Source organism: Gavialis gangeticus, unplaced genomic scaffold (genome assembly GCF_001723915.1).
Source record: "Gavialis gangeticus isolate Ggan-Ray unplaced genomic scaffold, GavGan_comp1, whole genome shotgun sequence".
Classification (NCBI taxonomy): Eukaryota; Metazoa; Chordata; order Crocodylia; family Gavialidae; genus Gavialis; species Gavialis gangeticus.
In genome coordinates, this window is record NW_017728983.1 from 5,264,123 (window position 1) to 5,284,114 (window position 19,992).

The 19,992-nt window shown below is 47.8% G+C and overlaps 1 protein-coding gene across 1 annotated transcript in view; it reads right to left on the bottom strand.

Moving 5' to 3' along the window:
* The window catches only part of BOK (BOK, BCL2 family apoptosis regulator), a 29,537-nt gene extending 14,654 nt beyond the window's left edge, over positions 1-14,883 (bottom strand). The window contains exons 1-3 of the mRNA XM_019513341.1: positions 13,974-14,883; positions 12,677-13,064; positions 3,053-3,181 (exon numbers count right to left, since the gene is read on the bottom strand). Of these exons, the coding sequence (XP_019368886.1) occupies positions 3,053-3,181; positions 12,677-12,899 (352 nt within the window). The 5' untranslated portion in view covers positions 12,900-13,064; positions 13,974-14,883. The remainder of the gene's footprint in view (positions 1-3,052; positions 3,182-12,676; positions 13,065-13,973) is intronic.
* Positions 14,884-19,992: the final 5,109 nt, after the last annotated feature.

Genomic DNA, 19,992 nt, shown 5'->3' on the forward strand with positions numbered 1-19,992 from the left:
GCCCTCCTAAAATCTAGGGCCACCACCTGACTGCTTGCCTTTGCCACCTTGCGCTGAATGGTGAATTCTAGCAGGCAGTGGTCACTGTCGCCCAGGGAGTCAAGCACCCGCAGCCCCCTCACCAGGTCATCGCCCATGGCCATATCGCCCAGCCTCCAGCCTCCCCACTCCAGGAACAACGGGCTGGGGCACCTTTCCCCACCAGCACAGAGCTTGCCTGGGATGGTGGCCACTGCTGGACCTCAGGTCCCCCACCCGCCCAACCTCTGGGGAGCAAAGTAGAGCATGGCCAGCCCCAGAGAGCCTCCAGACCTGTTCAGGCTCCAGCAAGCCCTGAGCTCCAGCCCTGAGGCTCCAGCAGTGCTCTGTCTCACACACCTGATCTACATGCAGTGCAACAAGAGCTGGTGGCAGCTTCTGCATGGTTGGGGGCATCCTGCTGCTAGGGAAGTCACTGCCCCAGAGCAGGGTGGCTGTGGGTGGATCTGGGCTATGTGCATGGGACTCTGCTGCTGCTCATGTAGACTCAGGAGCTGGCTGCAGATGGACTCTGTTCCCAGCTGCAGAGTGAAGCCAACTTGGTGGGGAGCTGAATGCACCAGGTGTCACAGCCCCCGGCCCTGTGCCCACTGCTGCTGCCTCTACTGTTGCTGCCGGCTTTCCAGAACCACTGCCTGGGACTCCCCTAGCCCCAAAGCCTGGGGGTGTCTATCCATTTGCCCCATGTACTGCTTGGCTGTCCCTGCTGGGCCCAGGGACACCAAGGAGGGGTAGGGGAGCAGGGTGGATGTGAGGCAGAGCTGTGGGGAGGGATGGGTAGGGATAGGCAGGGGAGCACCTAAGCCCCCCTCAGGCTGAAGTTGCCTGGGTACTGGGAATAGTCTGAAGGATGCTTTTGGGCAGGAGATGTGCCTGGACATGTGTGACAGAGAGCCCAGAGCACGTGCGTGCTGGGAGCCAGGCCGGCAGCAACCTGTCTATGCAGCCCCCTGCCAAGTCCATCAGCTTTGTTCTCGAGTGACCCCACTGCCTCCCTCCCCTCCCCACAGTCTAGAACGCTGCTGCTGTGGGCCAGCGAGGGACATAGAGAAGTAGGGCTGGAAGGGACCTCCCTGCTCACCACTCCTCTAATGTCAAATCGCAACTGTACAGGTGGAGGACAATCAGAGAAGGTTTCTAGCCTGCTAGGTGTGACTGCTCCAAACTCCAAGCTAGCACTAACACAGATCAACATTTGTGTGGCTCAAAGTACATGTAACAAGGCCCTAAATAAAATACCAACTTCCACTGCAAATACTCGAGCCTGCATTCTGTAACCCTCTCAACAAGGAAAGCTCAGCTCAAACACAAAACAGGCACATGAGTGCTGCCCAAGTGAATTCATACTGATATTCAGCCCTAGTAATTAGAGCCCAGTCATCTTTCCAGCCCAGTTGTTCTGCACGTCACAGGGATGTCTCCCTCTATTGTGGGCACCTCTAGTATTCCTAGGTTTCCAATGCCATCCTTGCAGTCCACTTCATCTATTTTATAAGTAGCTCTGATTTTCCTGAGCAGTGGTAACCTACACAAGGGCTCTGCAGCTCTTTTGGTTCAGCTCAAAGCAGTCTCTGGCAAACAGATCTCCTTTCTTGTCCAGTGCTGAACATAATGTGTTCAGCTTCATGGCATGCATCAGGTCTCAAGTCCAGACATGCATTAGTGGAGGCAAGGGAAAACTTCTGGAGTAATGCAAGGAAGGAATCCTAGAAAACTTTGGGCTCTGTGTCTCCTCCTGAGCATCCCCACAGCACCCACAGCTCAAGATAAAGTGTGACAGAGGTCAGGGAAAATAGCAATCTGTTCCACCTTGCATGCAAAAGCCTCTTCTGTATAACCTTTCTGAGCAGCTCTGCTGAGGGTTAGTTGCATGTCAGGTCTGCTTTGCTCCAGACCCTCCTGCCAGCAACATTTCCAGTTTCTTACGTCTTTTGCCCGTTTTATCTGCAGTGCAACAAGGCATTCCAAAAAGCCTAACAAGTACTGTCAGGGCTTTTGCACCCTTTGACTGCCTGGAAAGAGAGTAGACAGGAAGCCTTGTTGATTTTTTCCTCACCATCAGACAATGTTTACTACCACAGAAAGAGGAACTGGTTCAAAACAGGATGCTTTCACAAGGGACCAAGGCTCTCTTGAAGAAATCTAGTATGAACTATAGCTGCATTTCTGTCACTATACTGAGACTCACCACCCTATCCAGAATAAAAGGACTGATCACCTCTGGCCAGCCAGAAGGCTCCAGACACCAATGCATTTGGCCACTGTTGTCCCCCTGTGGCAACTTATGGTGTTATGCCTTGCAGCTGTGTCAGTTTTACTACGAGGTTAGATAATGGATCTGTGTAGGATGTGTCAGATAAGAGTGATCCTGTCTCTTGGGGCATGGGGGCTGGACTAGATGACCTCTAGAGGTGCCTTCCAGCCCTGCTTTTCTACAATTCTGTGATTCTTAATGAACCTTCTAGTGCAACTGACCTCTGGAGTAAGTGAAGCTCTTGTCTGGTGGAACAGTTCAGGCTGCTAAGAAAATCAGGGGAGGCTGGAAGGGAGGAGGTTCCCCTGCAGTGAGGCAATATTGGCTACAGCTGGGAGAAGGGAATCCAGGAGAAGCTCCCCCGTGATGAGCTATGTCTGGCTCCTAATGTCCGGAGAATAGGCTGGAATGAGGGAGACTCCCACAGAATAAAGATGCTGCAGCTGCCAGTGGTTAGCCTGGAATGAGAGCAACTCCTTGCACGATGAGGCAATGCTGGCTGGGAACAGACAGAGGGAAGATGCCTTGTGGAATGTGTGAGATCCCACCAAGACAATGGGGCACTTCCCTGCCAATGGCATGCAATATAAAGGCAGTGTGCAGGAGCTCCTTTTAAAACATTAGTGCAGCACATGCTGCCAAGCTGCCTGGAGCTGGGCTCCTGCTAAACAGGCCCCACCCTCGAGCGATTACTGAAACATGTCTTCCCTTGTCCGGCTCCTCCCTCCACCCTGAGCATGCATCTGCTTGGCACAGTACCTGCTGTGAAGATCTGAGCAGCCACTGCCAGGAAAGCGTCAGTCACCACAGTCTCTGAGTGCAGCGAGATGTTCAGCTGACGGGCGATATTGCGGTAAAGGTTTGGTCGGATGTGTTCCAGCTCATCCCCTAGAAAGGGATCAGAAGTCAAGACAGAGAGAGCACTGTTTTTCTTGTCCCCTCAAGGGCCACCAAAAGAGCCCTTTGAAAAGGGACTATAAGTTCTAGTCTATACCCCAACCTTGTTCTGGCAGCAGACAGCAGCTGTCACCCCTAGCCCCCCACCCCCTCCCCTCAAAGCACGTGTATATTCTCAGTTTGGCAGCTGGAGAACAAAGTGTACCCTGGGAAGATGCTACCTGCAGAAGGGACCACAGCAACCAGCAGAAGGTGAAGAAGCATCGACACATGCTTTCTGCCAGCTGCTGGCTGGTGACAGAAGCTATACCCCGCTCAGCAAAGAGGGGTAACTGCTGGCAGAAGAGAGGGCTCTGCAGCCACAGAGGTGCTTTGGTAGTGCACATATTCAAGAGTTTTGCTGTCGGAACAGGAGTTATGCCAGCAAAACCTTGCAGCACCGATGAGGCTGAAGGCTTGGCTAACCCAGCCACAGTCCTCGGGGAACAGCTATTTTTGTCCCTCATTCTACAAGCCAGAGAAGAATGGAAGCACCAGGAGAGAAGCAAGCCCTGCCCTAATGCTTGAGGTCAATGCAGAGTACAAAGGAAGGCTGTATGAGTACAGACTCATGTAACTGCCACATTTCTGGTGCCACTTGGCCACTGCAAGTGTTAGGACAGCTCCTATGTGCAGCTGGGAATGCCTCAGCTATACCTTCTCCTGCCCTTAATAGTCCCAACCCACCTCAGACACTGCATGTTCCCCCACAGAGCACCGGGTGCAATGTCAGCCAAAGCAGGAATGCACTTAGTGGAGAGGCCCCCTGTGCTAGTGGCTTTCATCAGGCTTAAATCTGTGTCAGCTCTTTTCCAGAGGGGCCACTGAGCAATGGTGAACTGGGCTCTGGAGTGGCATTTCCCATGACCACAGAGGGGGGCTATGTCAGGGCTTGGACTTGATCTCTGGAGGCACCAAACCCTCTGCTTACACCACTAACCCCCAGCTACACTCCTTAGCCTAGCTAACCTGACCAAGGACTGCACTTACATGAGTAAGTGGAGCCCTTGGACCAACCAGTTAGCCAGGCTGCGAAGACATTCTGGGAGATGCTCAGAGAAATAAGATCCTGATATCCATAAAACAAAGTAAGATGCTTCCTTTTAGCTTAGCTCACACAGCCCACACCCTTTTTCAGCACCCCATGCAGCTTCTACCAAACAAAAATGCCTTAGCAGGAAACGGACTCAATGGCGTTCAATTATGATGAAAGCCAAGAATCTGCCTGGAGCTAAGAAACATTAAGTAACCAAGTAAAGAGACTGTCATATTCAGCTATCTTATGGTAATATGGGCACAGAGCAAGGTCTGGAGCACTCTGCATTCTTCAGACAGCTACATGGTTTCCTCATCTGCCTACCCAGCTCTTAAGCAAGGAGTCTTCTGAATGTGCTGAAACATAAGCTTGAGGCTCCAGGCAGGTCTCTCACCCAGCTTGGTGGAGTTCTCAGGCACGTGTCAGCACAATGACCAAGGTGAAGACAATGCCAGGATAAAAGTTCCTCTTACTAGGCTAAAGCAGCAGGCTTAGATACTGGCATCACGGCTCTACCTTCAGTATGAGAAACTGTGTTGTGGGACTCTTCCTCAACATAAATTGTCTCCACCATGTTACCAACCTGGTTTCAGGCTTGGGAGCTGCATGGGAGTTACTGTACTCAGCTTCCCACGTTGCTCAAACATCTTTTGTAGTGGGTGTGGCGGGAAGAGCAGCTAGAACACATTCAAGTCCTGTCTACACTGCAGGGCAGAACTGCAATACAAATGTGCCTTGGGGAAAGAATACCAGGAACAGATCCTCCTCATAACTGGCTTTATGGTTACAATGGGACCTGAGAAGCAGGATTTCACCCAGTCAAACTAAGGGCTCATGTCATGAAAGGGTTATTAGCTACTAAATCTTAACCTATGCCTACAGCCACTGACAGTTTTAAGATCCTGAAGCAGGCAAACCCCAGCTTCTCAGAATTCAACAAATAAAGCATCCCGACCCCTCAAAGGATTTAATTGTTCCATGCAATCTGATTAAAAGAGGAAACCTTGAAAATGCATGGCTGAAACTGATAAGAGGGAACTGGTACATACAATATTGATAGCTGTTCTCCTATCACAAAGAATACACAAGCTTATCCACACACGCAAGTAACGGCTTCCCCCTGGGCAAACTGAAAGTCATGGATGGGGTGGTGGGGGAGGGGGAGAGATAAGCATTTGGCACAGCACTGTTATTATTACACATTCATTTTATTACAGCAGGGCCTTACAAGTCCTAACTGAGATCAGGGCCCACTGCGCTAGGGGTAGTACCCACGTCATAAGGCATTCTCTACCATGAAGACCTAAGCAGAGAAGACAGGCAAAGGAAATGGGGGCATGGAGAGATGAAGTACCTCAGTCCAGTAGGCCAGTGGTACAATTGGAGACAGAATCCAGGCCTTCTTCCACCCAATGCAATTCCCTACCTGTTAGGCAACCTGCCTCTCCATCAGGGCAGTATTCTGTGGCAGGATTCTCTCCCCATGCTCAACTGCAATTACTGACTTTGCAAGCTTGAGCGGTGAGATTAGTTTTGGTGTTTCTCCTCCTTCCCTTACCAGAAATTGTGAAAGAACCAGTACAGCAGCTTTGCAAGTTTCTTTACGGAGCCCCAGCTGAAAGCTGGAAAGGCCACTTCCCAGGCTGCAGCACAGGAGGCAGGCAATTATTTTGGGCGGAGGGCCGCTTACTGAGTTTTGGCAAGCAACTGAGGGCTGCATGACAGGCAGCCAGGGGCCGATAAATATTAATTTTCTAAAAATTTTAGGGGCCCCGCGGGCCAGATAGAATGGCCTGGCAGGCCACATCCAGCTCGCAGGCCACATTTTGCCCACTTCTGCTGTAGCTACATTCAGAGACCTCCTCAATGAGATTTCAATTTTAAAGTAGTGCAAGGCAGCCTGGATACTCTAGGACAGGAAACAATCATACCAACTGCAAGGAGTGAGCCGGACTCACCCTGTTTCAGCTAATGCACGGTCACTTTTGTCTTTCTACTCTATCCCATCAAAAGTAAAAGTGCAATAATTTATGACCTGGTTCATTAAGGCAGTGACTCTCAACTGATGTGCTGTGAGACCCTCCTCAGAGGTGCTACAGACCCCTGTTTGAGGAGGTAAGCTCTTCCTCCTGCCTGGTCTGGGGTCCCACAGACAAGGGGCACCCATGGCTTTCCACTTCCACCCTCCAGCAACCCCTGCACTGGTTGCTTTGAGCAGCATGGTCTGCCGCAGGTGGATTCAGATCTACTCCCAGCTCTTTGCAGGCTCCCCAGGCTGGTGGGAGGGGCTGTGCAGGCAGGTGACACTGGATCCTGATGTATGAATTCTCACAGGAACAGCCATGGCAGCAGGAGCTGCACTTGCCCCCTCAGGTACAGACTGGAGGCAGAGAGGGGTCACCCTCCTCCCTCCAAACCTCATGTGTTCCTTTGCCCCCTCTCCCACCCTTCCAACCCCCTCAACACATGTGCATGTGGCCTGTCACCTTCTCCTGGGCTCTGTCCATTTTGGTCCCAAGGCTGGAGTTCAGTGGGGATTGCCCTGGGAAAAATAAGGCCAGAAACTGGCCCACTAGTTTCTGTTCCCCAGTGGTGACCTGGGCCCATGTGTAGGGAATCCAGGTGCCTCACTGGGAACTGGCATGTACAGGGCCAGGCAGAGCCAGGGAAAGCAGCCTGAAGGGGTGACACTTACATTACATTTCATATTATAAGGGAATATAATATAAGCATCGATTAACAGCACATTAATAGAGAATATGTTTATATTATAATGTTAATATCTAATCTGCACATCACAGAGCAATACTCTCACAAAAGGACTCTCAGATTGCCAGAGGAATACACTTCCAGCTTCTATCTCCCTTGTGTAAAATGAAGTTTATTTTCTACCTAGAAGAACTTTTACAATCTTTCAATTCTCCTCAGCCTAATGAAGGGTGTGTGCACCCCAAAGCTTACAAATAAATAATTCTTTTGGCCACTCTTTAGTTGGTCTAATAAAAGAGCTCTCAACCAAGAGCTTTGTGTATCTCTATAATGTTCATATGACATTTTTATTAGTTTTTTTTACTGGAGTGCTGCTAAATTCTGCCAATTTGTGGTGGCCTGCCTTAAGTCTAAAACAGGTTGAGAACCACTGCTTTAAGGAGTAAGTCACTGAGGCTTGGCTTCAATTACTGCAGCATAAGAGCAGACAGACAGAACAGTTTCAACAGGTCGGCTAACATGCACTCATGATCAGTAAGATCCTCCCCTCCAGTTCGAAGCAGCATGGTTCTTTGTTTCTTCACATCCTTAATCCAATTTAAACCTTTATACTGATTAAGCCTAATTTGGTAAGGAAACATTTAAAATAAAATATAAAGCAGCTGTAAATCAGATTAAGAGTAGGCACACTGGCTTGCACTGATTTAAGTTAATTTCAGTTTAAGCCAATTTGTAATTAAATATGTAACATGTAAATGACTTACTCATGTCTAGGATTTGCATATTTATTCTCCACCACCCTTTGGTAGGGCTGTGCAAAACAGCACCGTTCTGCTTCGATGCTGTTTCAACGTTTCGCCCGTAAACTATTCCACAGCCAGCACTGAGAAATTCAGCGCTGCCTCTGGCCCCAGCTGGCAGTACCAGCCTCCTGTGATCTGGGAGGCAGATCGGGGACACAGCCCCTGCAGCCCTCCCGGGAGTGTGGGCGAACCCCCGATCTTCCTGCCAGATGACAGGAGGCTGGTACTGCCAGATGAGACTGGCGCTGCAGCCAAGTAAGCCTGGCTTTGAAACTTGAAATGTTTCAAAACTTTTGAAACATTTCAAGTACCCTTGTTTCATTTCGAAGCTGTTTTGAAGGCTTTTGTTTCATTTTGATTTAATTGTTTCAAGCTCGAAACGCATCAAAATAGCTTTGAAACAAAACACCGGGTGAAATTTTGCATAGCCGTACCATTTGGTGGCCAGGTTGATTCTGATGGTGTTTACTAATGCCTTGTACGATGTGGTTTTCTGATGTAGCTTAGAAGGTCAGCTCACTGCCCTTTCTGCAAGTCTTTTCACAGCACCTGATGAAGAAGAGCTCCAGCTCACAAAAGCTTATCCTATATATATTTCTAATTTGGTTAGTCTATGAAGTGCAAATCTACCCTGCCTTCTGCTTTACAGCACGCTAACACAGCTTACTATGTTTCACTCCCCCTCAGAAACTAACTGCTACCATATACCAAGAGAGGTGGTTAGCTGCATCAGTCTGAAGTCAGACAGAAGTCAAGGCAGGGTGGCACCCTATAGACTAATTCAGAGAGGCATAAGCTTTTATAACCAACAGCTTACTTTGTCAGATGCTACCTAAGCTGTTGTTTATGAAAGTTTATGCCTCACTGAATTAGTTAGTCTATAAGGTACCACTCTGCTCTGCCTCCTGCTACCATATAGTTTGTGGCTTCTGATAGCTGTTTTTTTGCACCTTTCTTCTGAGAGTCCCAAAGTGCTTTAGAATATTAGCTATATGTGCCTGAAAGTCCTAGGTAAACTGAGGCAGAAAGGACATATGATTGTGATGCACAGTCACTAGTGAAGCTGAGCATGAGACAAGTCTTGCCTTAATTTCCTCTGCTCTAGTTACTGAACAGGGATGGGTTTGCACTGGTCACCAAGAAAAGAAAGCCTATGTACTATCACTAATTGCAGAGCCATCCACTCCCCCCTCAGCACAACATTGCCCAGCTTAGTGAGGCACAGAAATTGTTCCACATAGAGTAATGTTTCTTTAAAATAGGCTTTTGAAATGAAACACTGCTCCCTGCTACCACAGTCAATGCATGGGCCAGCTGGCCTGAAGTACAAGATACAGTTACATGTTGTACTGCTGGAGATTTGCATTTAGGAGGATTGGCTTGGGAATGACTTGCCTGGACAGGAACACTTGCTAGTGGGATGATGTGGGGACATTGCCTACCCATTTGGGAGCCAAAACTGACTATGTCCCTTTAATTTAGATTTGGCTCAGTTGCGTGTATATGCACATGGGCGTAACAGATTGGAATCTGACCTTTGTTTTTTTCCTAACAAGTTTTCTGAATACAGGAGCTTATTTTAACAGAACTGCAAGGACCACACTAGCATTAGAGCCTACACCATTAAAATTACAGAGCAACAGGAATCCCAAACATCAGAACATTTCCCAGGATCTGTCTGGATCCCTGAGAAGTACCAGCTCACACCCAGGCACCCTCTCCCTGGCAGTGCAACCAAAAGCTAAGCCAGGAGCCCCTCTAAGGGGACTGTAAGGTGTGGAGAAGGAACTGGGACTGCGTATCTGGTCACCCCATTCTTTGCAATTCAAGGAGCTTGGAGGAGGAACACATAACTGCTGCTTCCTGCTTTCTTCTCTAATACAGATGCCAGCCCCCATATAACACCCTCACAGAGCTAAGAAGAGCAAGTGCTGATCCTTAGCCTTCACATGGAGGGATCCTCTGCACCTAAATCTACAGATACAAGTGAGCTCTGATATATCAAATGGGTTCAGGTACCTAAAGATACTCTTCTTTTGCAAAGCAACAGACTTCTCATTCCCCTGCTCATGCCAGGCAAGATGAAAAGCCTGGAGAAACAGAACTGAACCATTCCCTATGTGGACTCTAGTCTGGAATAATTTGGAAGGGCACTAATTTTTCTGATGTAGAGCATGAAGAGCATCTGCAGTATTGCATCCAGTAGAGTCTATGTGGGGACCCATCTTAGCCAGTTTCCTAAAGTATCCTCTGTAAGCTTTACAGGAGCTGTCCATGAGTATAAAGGTGCCTACAAACAGCTTATGGAAACTATAGCATATGGAAGCAGGGGAACCAGGAAAGGATATTTAGGTGTAAAAACTTAATTTCATTCCATGGGCTGGTCCCCAAGAAGCTTCCTGTACAAAGGACACATCAGCTGCTACCTTCTGTTGGCCAACAGAAGCCAGGTGAGTTGCAGTACTCAGGGTGCTGGAAGCATTGGGTTTATTGGGGAAAGCTTCACTGGGCCTCACCTGGTGAAAACAAATCTGCTGTGACATCAATGGCATAATGCTATTTGATCCTAAGGAGACCTGGCCCCAAAGGGACCTCAACATAAGCACCACTGCTAATGCTGGTCTCCCCTTCAGATGGTCCCCTGACAGCTGCGGGATTTTACCACCTGTGAATCTGTGCCACAGCTGTGGTTGGCAAGGCTAATGCAGTCTGGGCAGCTGCTGCAGCAGACACAGGTGGCAGGTTGGGTTGTGGCTTTTGGGCAACCATGCTGTTGTTTTCACTTTCTCTTTCTTCATAGCATGCCTAATCCCCCAGCTTGCTCACCACACCAGTGACTGCTTTGACACATAACCAAGAGCAGGAAGGCTGCAATTCTTCCCTTTCACAGGCTTCCCACAGCTGGGGCAAGAGGTTGTTTGGTTTGTTGCACCAGCTGGTATGGAAACAGCAGTGGTTCAATACTTTAAAGTGGGTTGGTTAGAAGAGGAGAAGGAATGCAAAGGGCCATGTGCTGAGATGATAAGCAAATGGACAGGAAGTGACTTTGTAGCCTAAGAGGAAGGATACTTTCCCCTTGCAGCTCTTACATGAGGTTCTGTTCCAAGCAGGTTTGCTTATAAGAAAAGCCAAGATACTATTGACTATAAGCCAAATCCTTCCATCTCAACATGAGTAAGTAACAGGACAGTCATCCAGGAGATGCCTTCACAGTCACTCTGTCACCTGCTCACCCTCCAACACACTTTTGACCACCCACATGTGAAAGAAAAACAACTTGATTCTACCTCACCCATTCAGGTGGGGGAGAAAAAAGGCCAGAAAACGTGGGAGGGAGTGGAAAGAGAGACAGGAACACAGCGAGGAAAGAAAAGATGCTGAAAGCAAAAGAAGTTAGAAGCCAGATCAGGAAAGAGAGAATAAAACATTTGGAGATAAAGAGAATTTAGAGAAAAATTAAACAAAACAATGAAAAATTAATCTGAAGGGAAAATTTCTGCTCCTAAAAAAAAGGATTACCCAAGATACAGAAAGAGGAAAGTAAGAAACAAAGAAAGGAGGGAGCTAGGCAGGCTGGCTCCAGTCCTCAGGAGAAACACCAGTCCAATGCCACAGTGATCTCAGACTATGTCCATTGACAATGGGTCCAAACCAGCTAAGGATTTGTCCCATCAGATGAGTTTAAAACTTCCCTCAGACAACTGGTAACTGGACTGACTTTAACACAACAAAGGCTAAATCCTAACTGGATAAATAATATGTCATGCAGCAAAGGCAGCTGTAGGCACTCAGATGTGCATCAGGTTTAAGAGAAAACCAGCTGGTGGATTCTTGCCACGCAGTATCTGGTCCAACACCACTCGCCAGGGCATTGTATATCTCTTCTCTCTGTAGCAAGCGCCCTGGGTGGGGGCACACGGTAGTCACTGCTGGCCAGCAGCCTCCAGTTATATCACCCAAACATCCCACCCCAGTTCCTAGCACACATCCTGGTGTTAAGTTGACTTCGCCTGCAGTGTATTGTTGGGCACTTTTAATACAACCTAGCTGTCACCACCACACAGTTGCAGCTTGTGCTACTGCATGTTGCTGTTCATATCATTTTTCTCTTGCCCAGCCAGTTTAAGCAAAGGTCCCTGGACCAATGACTCAACTACATCCCTATGTTGGGGCCAGAAGGAGTTAACGGTTACCCCAGTGACAAAAAACAAGAGAGAAGACTCATCTCCAACTGAATGATTCAGATGATCTAAGGCAGATGGCAGCAGATTAACTGTAATGCTCTGTTACTGAAATGCAGCCATTATAAATATCTCAAATTCATGTGGACCAAGTGGCAACCCCCACAACTAAGTGTCCTTACAAGTCTGCTATCAGCAGCCAGCATGAGCACCTGAAGCAGCCCAAGTTCACAACTAGCAGAATTCTTCCTGAACAGCAGCCTCAGTTGTCAGGGTTGCTGAGACAAGTCACTCTGTGCAGAAAAGACTGAAAGCTCCACTGGGATACCCATCTGGGGAGGCTACAGGTTGAATGATCCAAAAGGCTCAGAGCCTGACCCAGCCCCAACTGAAAATCAGTTTTAACTTCAGGAGCAAGCCTTCAGTTGCTTTTGGTTTTTGGGATTAAATAGGCTCTTGAGAGTTGCTGGACTCTCTTTTAGCTCCAAAAGTTTCTAGCTCCTCCAGGCACAAGTCCTGGAGTAGCTTGGGGAAGTGCAGGGGAATAAATCTGGACGCTCTTGCTACAGAAAGCATGCAACGCCTCACTCTTTAGAGAGAGGAAGGTCTTGGCTCTATGAAGAACCTCTAGGCAGCCAGGAGCCACCCTCCCTTTTGCCTCTTCCTGCTCTAGTCAGGAGTGCTCCACATGGAACACACCACCCACAGCTGTACCCACCTAGGCGCAGAAGTATACTGGACACCTCTGCCAGCTTGCCACCAGGGAAAGGTGCACTGTACTCAGGTTTGCTCCAGCCAATGCCAACCCGAATCAGCCTGGAATGTATGTAGTCTCTACAGAGCACCTTGGCCTGGGACACCAGCTCCTTGTCAGTGGGAGATCGGTCAAAGACCTCCATCACCTCCGCAGCAAAGACTGAGGAGCGGCGTAGCACCTCCATTTCTGACAATGGAATCCAAGGTTTCAGGGTGCTCCTGTTGGAAATCTGCTCCAATGCCGCTGATGAGAATCTGCTGCTGTCATTTATAAGAAAAATAACCCATTGGGTTCATGATTTGCCACAGCTCCCAGCGGGGATTCTTGAATGAGCCTTCTTCTGCTTTACCTGGTGAAAAAGAGAATGTGTGAGTTGACTAGCTCACAGGGAAAGAAAAAGAATAGGAGCCAGAACTCCAGGTGATCTGCACCACAATGCCATTGATTTCAGTGACACTACACTGATTTATACCAGCTGAGGATCAAATCCATTGAAACTTATAGACAACTGGCCAAATCCTGCAATCACACTCCCATTGTCTACAAAGGGAGTTCTGCCCAACTGAGGATGAGAAGACTTGAGCTAAAAGGTGTTTTGGTTTTCCCCTTTAAGAATCAGCAGTAATGGTATTATATTTCAGAGAAAGAAACAAAATCTGGAAACAATTTTTAGCCTGTGTAGAATATTTAGACTGGTTACAGCTTGTTTCAATTAAATTAACTAGACAAAGCAAGAGTCCCACATTCTGGCACAGATAAAAATTGCAGCTGAGCAGGGTACGGATCTTTTTGAAGGAAGGACATCAACATACTGCAAATACAATGCTGCATTAGTGTTTCAATGTCCCACCAGCCCTTCCTCTCAGACAACAGCTTCTTGTTTAGCTCAACTCAATTCTCAGTTTGGTTTTTGTTTATGTAGCTTTTTGCTTTAAGAAAGCACTGTACCAGCTGCTTTTCCAAAGCCTTCCACCTGAAACTGTGCTAATGAAATGGAGAAGCAGAGGCTAAAGTTTTCAAGCATGTGTACCTAAAATGAGGCTCCTAAATTCATTTATAGGAGCATGGAGAAAAAAAGCTAGGTTACTTTAACAGGAGTTGCAGGTGATTAACATGCCTGGAAAAAGTCAGACCAAAGCTTTTCAGTAATGCATGTATGAACAGATCTGAGATTCTCATTTCTGGCACCCATATTTAAAAACTGAGCTAAAAGAAAAATCTCAAATGTTTACGTTTTCCCAGTGAAGGAGATATTTACCCGTCGTGCTGCATTTTTCTCCTCGATGATTTTTGGCTGGTTTCACGTGTTTCTCTCGGTTCTTTGGAAGGTTCAGATCAAAAGGACACCTGGCTGTAGGATTTATAGAGCATATTGATTTTCCACTCCCATCCTCTGCTGGAGCTAAAGAGCATCTGCCTGCTCTGCACTGCGCTCCAAGAGGCTCTAATCAGTTACTCTCTCCCCATCCTTCCAAATCCTATTTGTGCTCCAGCAGCGTGATCCCAGCACTTGCTCTGCCGCTTTTAAAAGACTGAGGCAGACAGAGGAAAGCTTCTAGCTTTAGCCTTGTAAGGAAGATGAAATAACAAGGAGGCGGTGTTATTAAAGCCAGCTAGTATGAATCTCCCCACCCCTTCTTTTTCTCTTAAGGAGGCTCTGGGCAGTTGTACTGCTAGGTTAAGAGGGCTTCCCCCAAAAGATATCTTCATATCTCTTCCCAGTCCAAGCAGGATATTGCAGTAGGAAACCCAGATCAACAGCATGCTTTGAATATACCATTAAAATGTTCACAAAGAGAGGTATTAATTCCTGACTGAGATGGAGTTTTGTGGCATCTCTTTCAATCATTCTTACCTAATATCAGGTTACCAAGCCATGGAATTGTGGCAACTGGCTAGGGGGATGTGATGCTACATCACTAAACACATTGTTAAGGTACATCTTGAGCCTAACACACAGAACTAGAGCTTAATTCTTGGGAGGGCCCAAGGGGGGTTGATGGGAGTTTTAATACCCAAAAGCAGGACTGTCCAAAGAAATGTGATGACTGTTTTCTGATAAGCCCCTTCCCCCACAAAAAAACAGTCTTGCCAGAACTGAAGTGTCTTGTGGAAACACAACTATTTCAGCTAAACATTGAAATATTGTTTTAACCTGATACATTTAAAATGAAATTAAAATATTACAATATTTTAAAACATATATCAGTTTCATCATCAACTCAGAGGTGTGACATTGGCAAAAATGTCTTAACTGATCCATAATCAGAATATTTGGGAATTTTTATTCTCTGAGAAATTTAAAAATCTTTGACTTTTCATTCCAGACTAGAACAAAAACATCATTTGACCCCAGCAGTCTTTCCTGCCCAAGCGCAGGGGGGCTAGACCCGATGATCTTATAAGGTCCCTTCCAGCCCCTAACATCTATGAATCTATGAATCTCAGGCACCATATTTAAAAATTGACTGAAAAGAGTACATACAAACGTGCATTTTCACAGTGAAGGAGGTGGCCATTCTCCTTCTGCAGAACAGACTTTCCAACCATCTACTTATGGGGTTTCTCCCTCCTACTAAGCAAAAAGGAGTTTGCAGGGTGACTGGCTAGGCTCAGGGGTTGTTTGAGATGCAGCTTTTCTAGAAGCAGGGCAGAAGGGACTGGATGTTTGTTATCATCTGATGGGTGATTTTGTGGCCTCTGCGAAAGGCAATTTACTGACCTTGTTCCTGCAAAGTGCTGAGCAGTCTGGCCAGAATCCAGCAGAGAAATTAAGTACACGCATAAGGTTAAGCATATGCCTTGCTCCACTGATATCAATGGGGCTATGCTGGAAGTCTTCTGCTGGACCTGGCCCAGAAACTGGATTTTCATTGGAGCAATTGTGCTGGTAGATGAAACTCTGGTGCAGTCAAGGCTTATAGTTCAGTTTCTTTACAGTGGAAGCTTTCCATGAAGCACCCCCCCATGTGAGATGGCAGTGCAGAGGTGAAGTGGACTTCTAAAAGTCTAGGTCAGTGGTTCCAGAGCTGTGATGCGTGAGGCTCTGGTGAGTGTTGTGTAGTTAGTTCATGCAGCTTCTACAGGTCTTTACAAATTTTTTTTAATTAAAAATGTGATAATAATGGTGCCTGCTGTTTTGTGAGAAATGTTGAAGATCAACGATGTTCCATTTGTTTAAAACCACTGGTTTAGATTTAGTTGGTCAGTTATTATCACAGGATCATAGAAAATTAGGGTTGGAAGGGACCTCAGGAGGTCATCTGGTCCAACCCCCTGCTCAAAGGAGGACCATCCCCAACTAGATCATCCCAACCAAGGCTTTATCTACCCTGGGTCTTAAAAACCTCCAAGGATGGAGATTCTAAAACTTCTCTGAGTAAGCTGTTCCAGTGCTTCACTATCCTTCTAGTGAGAAAGATTTTCCTAATATCTAACCTAAACTTTCCTTGCTGCAACTTGAGACCATTGCTTCTTGTTCTGTCATCTGCCACCACTGAGAACACTCCAGCTCCATCCTCTTTGGAACAGCCCTTCAGGTAGTTGAAGGCTTCTGTTAAATCCCCTCCCAGTCTTCTCTTCTACAGACTGAAGAACCCCAATTGCCTCAGCTTCTCCCAGTGGTGATATGTAGGGGGTGCACATCTGAGAGCGCTGGTGTACCCTCTCACAGCCAACGTTCCTGGGGGGGGCGGGAAGGAGGGGGGACAGGTGAGAGCGCTGGTGCTTTCCCTGAGAACTGGCTGGGGAGTAGGGGCTCCAAGAGAAGCGGTCCCCCTCCATGGCCAATTGCGCTCACCCAAAAGTGCCGGTGGCACATCTGGAAGCGCTGCCACTTTTCTGTGCAATTGGCTGTAGGGACCCCCCTTCCGCCATTGTTGACTGGCTTCTGCGGAGGGGAAAGTACCCCCCCCCGACTCAGGAGGCACCAGTTGCCCATGGCCTCTCCTCATAAGTCATGTGCTCCAGCCCCCAACATTTTTTGTTGCCCTCCGCTAGACTCTCTCATAGCAAGAGTGAAGCAGGGGGAGCGGGAGAGGTGGCGGAGGCTCTCCACGCCAGCGGCAGGCAGTGCCAGCTTGAAGACAAACAATCTGAGCAGAGAGTAACAGTGGAGGCTGCAGGGGCTCTCTATACTGGTGACGAATGGCTCTGGTATAGAAGAGCAGATTGCGCTTGGGGTAGGATGCCCCGAGCAACAGTGGAGGAACCCCACACCAGTTATACCACTGGTCAGCGTGCAGAGGATGACATCGCTGTAGGAAGAGCTGTAGCAGACCCAGAGGAAGCAGAGGTTCTTCACTCTAGATACTCGCAGGTATCGGGCCATGGAGGTAGGCTGACCGGGGAGGAGTTGAAGATAAGACAACAGAGAAGTAACGCGGAGTAGCACTCAGGGGATGCCATCAGGCCCTGGCACTGGGGCAGAAGGAAGGAGTCAGTAGTCTGTTCAGATCTTTATTTCTTTTTTTTGTTCTCCCTCTTGTTCCTTTCTTTGAGCTTACTGGTTGTTGGGTTCATAGTCACCAGTAGTGTTTATATAATCAGAGTATTGTTGTTGTGGTTTCTTCTTTCTGTTCCCCTCCTGTTAGTTCTTGAAGGGTCTCTGTGGGCAGGTCCATTTCATAGAGGACCTGATTCCCACCATGTCATCAGGGTGGTCCCAAGGCCCACTGTAACAGGGAACCTTAGCTGTGTTACCAGAAGGCAGGTTGGCCCCTTTAAAACCAGAACTTTCTGGGCACAGCATGCTGGTAAGGGTGGGTGGGGTTAAAAGCTCAGCCTGGCCAGCCAGTCAGCTGACTGGAAGGGGGAAGGCCAGGACTATAAAACCCTGGGCTGGGCTGGGCGGCAGTAGGGGTCAGCAGCGTGTCCCAGAGCTCCCCAGAGAGGCTTGAAGAGCAGTCCAGTGGCTGCAGGAGGGGAACTACGGAGGACTCCCAGAGAAGCAGCAGCAACCCCAGAAGAAGGTCTGTAGCAGACGGTGGGGGAGCAGAAGCATGAACCCCTGAGAAACTACAAGCTGGCACACTGCCTTCTTTAATCATATTTTCTTGGTGGCAGTAATAGCCCATGGACAGGACTGTTCATATTTTCTTTTTTTTGTTATTGAATAGCACTGGTAGTTTGGATAAGGCTATAGGGGAAGGAGGAGGCCTCATTGGAGCCCCACTATAGCATGGGAACTCCAGCACCTGCATAGGCACAGTGTTCAGGGGCACAGGCCTGGCACCAGAGAGGGCAAGCCTAAAGGCCAGGGTGGCCTGGTGCACCCAGGGTGCGACTGTGTGAGGGGGTTTTTTGTTTCTTTCTTGGACTAGGATGTTGGAGGTCTGGGGCCATTGCTTGGTTTCAGACTTGCAACTCTCTGGCTGTGGGGGCAGTGGACAGGCCTCTGGGCCAGGGAAGCTGTGCTTCAGATTAGAGCAAAAAGGAGGGCCATGAGCCCAAAACTAAAGAGCTAGAGCCTCAGAGTCAAACCCTGTCTGGTGGGTTTAGATGGGGAGGCCTAACTAGAGAAAGACTGGGGTCAAGGCCTGTCTTGGCAGAGGACCCCAACATACAAAAACAATAACCAGTCTCCCGCTTATAATATTTCCATCAAGACATGGCAGGAGAGTAGAGAGCAGGACACAAGAAACCTTAAAGGGGACTCCAAGGGCGCCCCACATACGGTGTGGATAACAGGGAAGACTGTGCTGGGGAGGGTGACCTGTTACACCTGCCGATCAAATATAAACAACAAGAGGGAGAGACCTAGTGAACACAGTCAGCAGGTCTGTGGCCCATCATGGAAACAAACTTGGGAAACAAGCCTGAAGAGAACATTGGGATCAAGAACCATCCACACCAGAGGGACAGCCGCTCAAAGATCTGGTGACCACCAGAGGTTGGCATAAGGAAGGGGTGTAGGGAAGGTAGAGCCCCACGAACGTCCATTGAGAAGAGTAACCAACCCTGAGGGACCTACAGAGGAAGACCCCTCCACTGAAAATACATTCAAAGTCATGGCAGGAGAGTCTAGGTGCTTCCTCTGGGGTGATCGAGGTCCATCACAGTGGTCACACGAATCCTCACTGCGCCCACCACAAGACGTACGTGCTAGTGCAGCATGTGAATGGGTGTTTGAAGCCAGGCCATCACAGTCTACAACCTTTCTTTAGTGGGGGGCCCAAAACTGAACACAGTACTTCAAATGTGGCCTCACTAGTGCTGAATAGAGGGAAATAATTACTTCCCTCGATCTGCTGGCAACGTTCCTACCAATGCAGGCCCAGTATTTTAAAGAATATCGAGGTGAAGACTTCACATATTTTCTGGCTATGGAATTAACTCACCTCCTCACTGCAGAATGCAGTCTATAATATAAACTCTCTTGTTCAGAGTTATGCTTCTAGCCTTTGCGGTGGTAATTATGAAGTCAATATAAATTATATGGTGTTGGCTTCTTGAAACTGCAGACGACCTAAAACAGCAGCCTTGGTTTAACCTAGCTCGATTCAACTAACAACTTTGAAACAGAAATTAACATTGACATGTTAATATTAATTGGTGATCAGTTTCACTGGAAATCTGGCTGAACCACTTCTCGGTTCCTTCATGACACTTTCCAATTCTCCTCAGGTGCCAAAGCTCTCCTCCCCTTCCCCTCATGTGTTCCAGGCCCACCTGTCAAAGCTTCCAGCACCCCCTCACAGTTTCTACAATGCAGCTGTGAGTCAAACACAGTGATCTGTGGCTCACTGAAAACTGAGGGCCCTATTAACTAATAAAAATTCCATACCAAGCCAGAGACCACAGTCGATTCTATTATTTATTTATGCACTAAAAGCCACCATATTAAAAATGTACATCAAGCTGAACAATCAGCCTACCGCACACAAATGTAGCATACCAAAGACCTTCCAACATACACTCCAATTCTGCGTATGTGAGTGTGTACCTAGTCTATACTGTAAAAGGCTTTCTGGTATATTAAGTAAGCTCTTAGAGTAGACACACCTTATACAAGCAAGGAGTGGTGTTGCAAATATAGCTCTCAAGGCAGTCAGAAGAAGCTATTCTGTGCATGGAAGTACTTTGCCTGGATTACCTACATCTATGCTTTCACCAGTATAAAAGTATCACCACCACCCCCTCTCCCCCTTACTAACATATCCTATCCCAGCAGAACCCCTAGTAGAGACCTGGCTTTAAATTACATCAGGAAACACAGCCCTAGCAATTCAAGCTGAATATTGTTCCCTGGTGCATCTCTCTGGGTTTGGACATTTCAA